This window comes from Cannabis sativa, chromosome 1 (assembly GCF_029168945.1).
Source record: "Cannabis sativa cultivar Pink pepper isolate KNU-18-1 chromosome 1, ASM2916894v1, whole genome shotgun sequence".
Classification (NCBI taxonomy): Eukaryota; Viridiplantae; Streptophyta; class Magnoliopsida; order Rosales; family Cannabaceae; genus Cannabis; species Cannabis sativa.
In genome coordinates, this window is record NC_083601.1 from 33,972,331 (window position 1) to 33,979,303 (window position 6,973).

Here is a 6,973-nt window from a genome sequence, read left to right on the forward strand (position 1 = left end):
TTTCCAAAATTAATATTATAATTATAATAAGCACCATCATAAAAAATTTAAGAAAAAATATTCTGACATATATTTTCAAATACATAAATTAAGATAACTATTATAAATATAATTAAAGTTTTGGAATAAAAAATTATAATTGGTGATTATCAATAATGTACTATTTATTTATTTGGTGCAGTTTATAACAGCAACTGGTATTTTTTCCAAAAACTAAAAAGCTGCAATTGTAATACAATGAAAAATTAAAATATGGTTGTGACTTTTGAGTTTAATTTTCATTTTTTATCTTGAACAATATAATACAAGACTAAATATTATTTTGGATTTGTAAAAGTTACTTAGAGACTTTTTTTTTGGTTAAATAATAAAATAAATTATGTATTTTTTAAAATAGTATAATAGAACCTTGAGCTCAATTTACAATATTTTTTTTAATATAAATAATTTAAACAATTCTTAATACGAAAAAAATATAATAAATATAACTAATTTTGTTATAACACGTCTAAATCAGGTTATTATTGAATTTTGTTTTGATAAAAAAAATCAATTCAAGATCTTATTTGTACCATTTTATAAAATATAAAATTTATTTTATCATCTAACAAAATAAAAAATTTAATTAGTAATTTTTACAAACCACATAATTCAAAATAATATTTACCCATAATACTAAAAAAAAAAAAAAAAAAAAAAAAGAAAAAAAAAAAGCGCAAATGTACGTTACAATAGAGAAAACAAGAGAAAATCTAACAAATGTACATTACATTACAAGCCCAAAGCCAAAACTCAAAAACTCGTAAAAAGAATTTCATGAAAGTAATTTTACAAAGGATCACACAGATTCAACTCAATATGACACAAGAAATGGAATGATCATGCACATGAACTCGTCGTAATTAAGAGTTGCCGATCCAGAATACTGCTTATCCTTCTCTTTAAATTTTTCGGTCAGACCCTGAAATTCAACAAAAACACGAAATTACAAAGCTATGATTATGTTGAACAAGTGTTGTTTGACTTCTTAAAGAGTAATTAGAAGAGTGTCTTACCTTGACAATCATTCCACATCTGTAAATCAACATATCACAATGTTAGAAATGAGAATATTGAAAAATTTAATTCAACATATATGTCAATTAATCGAAAGAGTACTTACTCGACGAAACTATCAAAATCAAGCTCAACTCTTCGTCCACTTCCATTGTTATACTTGGAAATCAGAAGTTGAAGAACAGAAGCCGGGACTGCGTAGCCTAAACCAAAAAGAGCGTCTCTTAGCTCCGTCAGATCAATTTTCCCACTTCTATCTCTATCGTATTGCTGAAATATGCCCTGTGAATCACAGCTTAACAATTTTAGAGTTGTGCTAAGCAAAAGACAATAAGAGGTACAAGTTCATTGACACAAATAGTTCATTGGAGAAAATTGAGTTATCTTCGTTCGGATGATATGTTTGAAAGAATTAATGTTGGACTTGTTGGATCCTTATCAATTCATGCAAGGATTGGTCCTTGGGGATCTCTAAAAAGTCCGTTTTATGAAATCTCTGAGAGATCTAAAAGAATTAATCCATTTATAATCCTCAGCAAGTTGGATTAATGGATCGTCTAATTAGAAAAAAGCAAAGAAAACGAAGCATGTTCAAAAGTTACTTTTTGAAGAAAAAAAAGAAAATAGATTTTAACTCGATTGGTGAAATAGATTTAACTCTCTCCAAAAAAAACGCATATATTTTTTTAGTAAAATCAGAACCGAAGTTCTTCGGGGAATAACAAGAGATGTGTCCTTTACAAGACAAGTAAAATTTGTGAATTTCAACTACAGCAAACCGAGGACGAGCAACAACACGAGTACGAGTTATATAAGTTTCGCAACATATCAGTTTGTTTGATTTCTTAATTAGAAAACTTAAAAAGCCCTACTCATATGAAAAGCTATAAACTAATATGAAGACACAAACAAAACCAGAGAAAAAGAATGTTAAGTTAGGTACTTACGCGCCATTGACCAAGACAAGTCCACATTGATGAAAACTCTTTTGGACCTGAAATAACACAACATATATATAGGTACCATTAATATTTATTACCATTATAGTCAAAGCCAACTTAAACAATAATTAGAACAGTCAACAACAATCGGTTATCATCATTATCAAAAAAAAAAAAACACAGAAGCCAATATTGGATATTCAATAAAGGAGACCCTCTTTACAGAATTATACAAAAAGACCAAAATTCACACACAGCAACATAATCCAACTTGCAAAGTTGGAATAAGACTAATTAAGAAGGTTAATTTGGATTATATGTACCAAATCGTGACTTCGAATTTATTGTCATTGAAAATTCGGTTGGATGCAAAGAACTTCCTTCTAACTCTATTTGATTTTAGTAACGGGCGCTTGATGTGGACGGAAATTTAGTAAGCACAATTTATGTTAAAGTTTAAGGGATCCGATTTGGTATATGAATAATTTTAGTAAACTTGAACATAATTGAATAGAAGTCTTTAAATCTAACAATCTTAATAGTTCAGATAAATTTTATTAACCTAAAATGTATGAGAGCATAATTTTATACATATTAAACTTCAGCCTATTATTTTTTTAACTTGTATTAAATTATGCCTTTGAATTTTTCAAGTCTAAAAATCCCCTAGAACTAACGGCTAAAAGATTGTTTATGAACTTTAAGATGTACTAAATTATGTTAATACCTTGTACCAAATCGTGTACTCAAACTTTAAACTTTTTAGGCCGTTGAAAAATTCTCTGAAATCTATTGAGGTTGCTAAATTCAAAATATATGTTCAAGTTTACTAAGGGACAACTAATGTAGCTATTGTTTACGTACCAAATTAAGTTACCCAACTTTGATATTAACAAAATTATATTTTCCGAACTTAAACTTTTGTACTTTAAAGGCACGATTTAGTATACCTCAAAATTACAGGCCAAAAAATCTTAATTAGCCTAATATTAATATCCAAATTGGTCCCAACAATAGGTCATCATCATCATCATAAAAAGAAAAAGAACCCCAAAAGATTCAATAAAGGAAACCCTTTTTACAGAAATATCCTAATAATTAATAAATGAAAATGAAAGGAGAGTAAATGAAATTAGAAAAAGAGAAAAACTTTACCAATTCTGAGAGAATCATGGGTATTCTTGAAGAGAAACATGAGCAAACGAATCGTTCTAAGGCTAAACCTTTGGTACCCAGAAGAAAGTGCTTGCTGCAACTCATTTTCATCGATGAATCCACTTCGATCTCTATCCACTAATTCAAAGCTCCTAATCACATCAGGACTCGTCCCTTGTGGGAATTTCCCATATGAATTATAGCCGTATGAAGAATTGGGTTGATGGGCATGGAATTGGGGATAAGAAGAAGAAGGAGGATGAGGGGTAGAATTGTAGTAATTTTGTGATTCGTTGGGGAGAGAATTGGGTTGATGGGCATGAAATTGGGGATAAGAAGATGAAGAAGAAGGAGGATGAGGGGTAGAATTGTAACTTTGTGAGTCGTCGGGGACAGGAGGAGCGGAAGGAGTGTATGATGATGATTGAGAATCGAATCTTTGGAAAGATGAAGCCATTTTAATGGAGGAGTTGGAAAATTCAGATGATTAATTTTGTATAAAGATCAAAACTTTATATCATATATATATGAGATTGAGATTGCTTAGTGTGCGAGTTTATTAATTTACGCGGCTATTTCAATTATCATTATCATCTTCTTCTTGAATGTTACTTCTTCCTTCCACTTTCTATTTTATAATGTATATTTTATGGAGAAATTTTATTAATATTTAATAAAACCCTAATAATAAAAAGTAATATTAAATTAATTTTTTATAAGAGTTTTTTTTTTTTTTTGGCTAAACTAGAAAAATCCTCCTAACTATTAAACTGCTTGTAAATTGGAAATATTATCCATTTTTTTTATAATTAATTAACAACATAGACAGCTTATGTGTACATTTTTGTACATGTGTCAAATTTATATTGACACACCTAATATTATTATTTTAAAAAATTATTTCAAAATTTATAATAATTTTTATTTTGTTTAAATATTTATTTTTATATTTTATAACTTTATTTAATTTTAAAATGAATTTTGAAAATAATTTTTAAATAATAATATTATGTGTACTAATATAAACATGTTATATATACAAAAATGTATACATAAGCCGTCCATAGTAACAGTTAACATAATAATACCTTAAATTTGCTATTAATTTAGTAGTTTGAAAGGTTGTACCGCCAAAATTTGAACTTTAAAAGTTAAATGCAAGTGAAACAATAATTTAGAGAGTTTAGCCGCAAAAAAACTCTTTTTTATTTTTATTTTGTTGTAATTGTACCTTTAAGTGCTAATTAAATTTGTTAAATGTAAAATTACATATAAGTAGGTTTTTGATCAGTTTATACTACACGTTTTTTTAATTTAATGTAAATATCGAGCTGCAAAATTTTAAGTGTAACTCATCCAATTAAAAAAAAATATAACTCGACCGTCATTGACCTAAGTGATTTTTTTAGTTTCAAAATAAATAAAATTTCCACCCATAAAATATTAAAGAGAGAAAGTGTGAGAGGTCATTGGGTTTTTTTTTTTATAATTATATTATATAATATTATTTATGTTATAATAAAAGTTAAATATTAAAAAATACAAAACTGAAAATGGTATTTTTTTTTTTGTAAAACAATGGTATTTGTCGGGTTAATTCAATTAAATCGAGTTTATTAGGTGAGTTGTACTTATTTTTAATTTGCTCAATTCATAAATTGGACTGTTTATAATTTGGTCAATTTTTTCGGTTTATGTTTTTTATTGATGTTTTTAATTTAGTTTTGTTGGGTTATTCAAATTGGTTGGTTTATGAAAATTTTTGTACAATCCTAATTAAAAGTCAACTCAAAAACTCGTAGTCGTAGTGATATATTATTGGACTACGTATTAAAAAAAATAATGTCAATTTTACTTTTTTTCTTTTAAGAAAATCATTTTAAAATTTTACACATCATTGATCTACGATTTTTAAAAAAGATTGCCACAAAGAAGTTAGGGATTTTGGCTTTCTGGTTGACAAGATGGCGCGGCGTATTGAAGGATGGAAATCTAGGCTCTTATCTCTCGCGGGTCGCACTACCTTGATTCAATCGGTGGCTTTGAGCGTCCCTATCTATACTATGTCTTCCTTCCTGATCCCTAAGAGTATCTGTACTGCCTTGGATAAGTTGGTGCGCCGTTTCTGGTGGAAAGGGTCTGATGATTCGAATAGATTTCTAGCTTTGGCCAACTGGGATTCAATTTGTGTTCCGAAGCGGTGGGGTGGTCTTGGTTTCAAGAAGTTCGAGGATCTTAACTTCGCCCTCGTGGCCAAACTTGGATGGAATCTTGCGGCTGGGAGCAATGCAGTGTGGTGCCAAGTGTTCAAGGATAAGTATTTTAGAAGATCTAGCTCCTTTTGGAGCACTCCGAAGTCTTCCTCTTGGTCTTATGGAGCTAGAAGTATCGTGGCCACTAGAGAGTTTATCCGGGATGAATCTTGTTTCATGATTGGGAATGGTGATTTGGTGGATATCTGGAATTCCCCGTGGCTGCCCAGTTATGAGTGGGAGAGGTATGAAGCTTCCTTCAATCCAAGAATCCGTGAGAAAGGGGTGCGGATTAGTTCCTTATTTACCCCGAAAAGTGGCGGTTGGAATCGGGAGGCCCTTGAGACTTGGTTTTTACCTGGCTTGGTTAAAGATGCCCTCGAGGTTCCTAGGCTTCCTTTGGTGGCGAAAGATGAGCTTTTTTGGAAATCAGCTCCGGATGGTCTATTTTCGGTTAAAAGGGCATACTTGGCTCGCACTCGAGATCGGGGTCTTCTTGAGACACTTTGGAGTGCTCTTTGGAAAGTTTCGGGTCCTGAGAGGATTAAGATTTTCCTTTGGAGGCTTGCTAGAGACATCCTCCCGTTTGGGTGTAGGATCCAACGCATTTTCGGTAATAGTTCTCAATGTGTGCTCTGTAATTCTGGGGAGGACTCGGCTCTTCATCTGTTCTTTCACTGTGATTTTGCCGTTCAGGTGTGGAGATCGGGCCCTTGGGGTTTTTGTTCAGATTCCATGGCTTTTGATGACAATTTGGACTTGGTCAAGTGGTTGGTGAATCCTTGGGGTACCCCTTTGAGCGGGAGTGACATTGCTAAGTTCTCTACTTATGCAATCTCTCTTTGCTTTGTGATGTGGAGGGCTAGAAACTCAGCGTTCCATGAAGGGCATACTCCGGTAGTGCCTAAAATTCAGCATGATATCTCTTTGATGGTGGCCGATTGCTCTGTTTTTGAGCCTCCTTCTTTGGAGCAGCAAGGACAGGCTCTTTTACAGGTGGAAGACATTTGGGGAGGACATTGGACTGATGTCAATGTCTTTGTGGATGCGGCGATCCGTGGAGATTTTGGCATCATTGCGATCTTGGTGTTGGATCGATCGGGTGTGATGATCGAGGCTGCAACTGCTAAGAGGAAAGCTTCCTCTCCTTTTGCTGCGGAATTGGAGGCGTTCCATTGGGGCTGCTGCAGAATATTGCAGTCGGGGTGGCATCATGCCTCTCTTTTCTCTGACTGCCAGCAGGTTGTGAAGGGCTTGGCTGCTGGTTTCTCGTCGGAGTGGAGAGCTCGTGCTCTGTTTGATGACACTCTCAGCCTTCTTAATCAGATGCCGAGTTGCTACTATCACTGGATCCCTCGTCGGTCGAACTCCGGGGTGTTAGACTTTTATTTGGGCTTACATTATATTTTATTGGTTTTATTAAAACTTGGGTTGATTGGATAGTTCTTTGCTGTGTTAGCCCATGTTGTTGGTGATCAATTGTTAATGGGCTTAGCATCTGTGAGTAAAGTCTAGGTGAAGCAGAAGTGTGGGCTTTTCTAGTTGACTGAAGCCTTTGATGAGCAGGCC

General features: G+C 32.7%; 1 protein-coding gene across 1 annotated transcript; it reads right to left on the reverse strand.

Annotated features, from left to right (window-relative positions):
• Positions 1-705: 705 nt before the first annotated feature.
• On the reverse strand, positions 706-3,789 carry LOC115706247 (probable calcium-binding protein CML48). The gene is made up of 5 exons (XM_030633835.2): positions 3,153-3,789; positions 2,004-2,050; positions 1,163-1,338; positions 1,056-1,074; positions 706-961 (listed from the first exon to the last, which is right to left on the reverse strand). The coding sequence occupies exons 1-5, from the start codon at positions 3,607-3,609 to the stop codon at positions 854-856; spliced, it is 807 nt and encodes a 268-aa protein (XP_030489695.2). The 5' UTR covers positions 3,610-3,789; the 3' UTR covers positions 706-853.
• Positions 3,790-6,973: the final 3,184 nt, after the last annotated feature.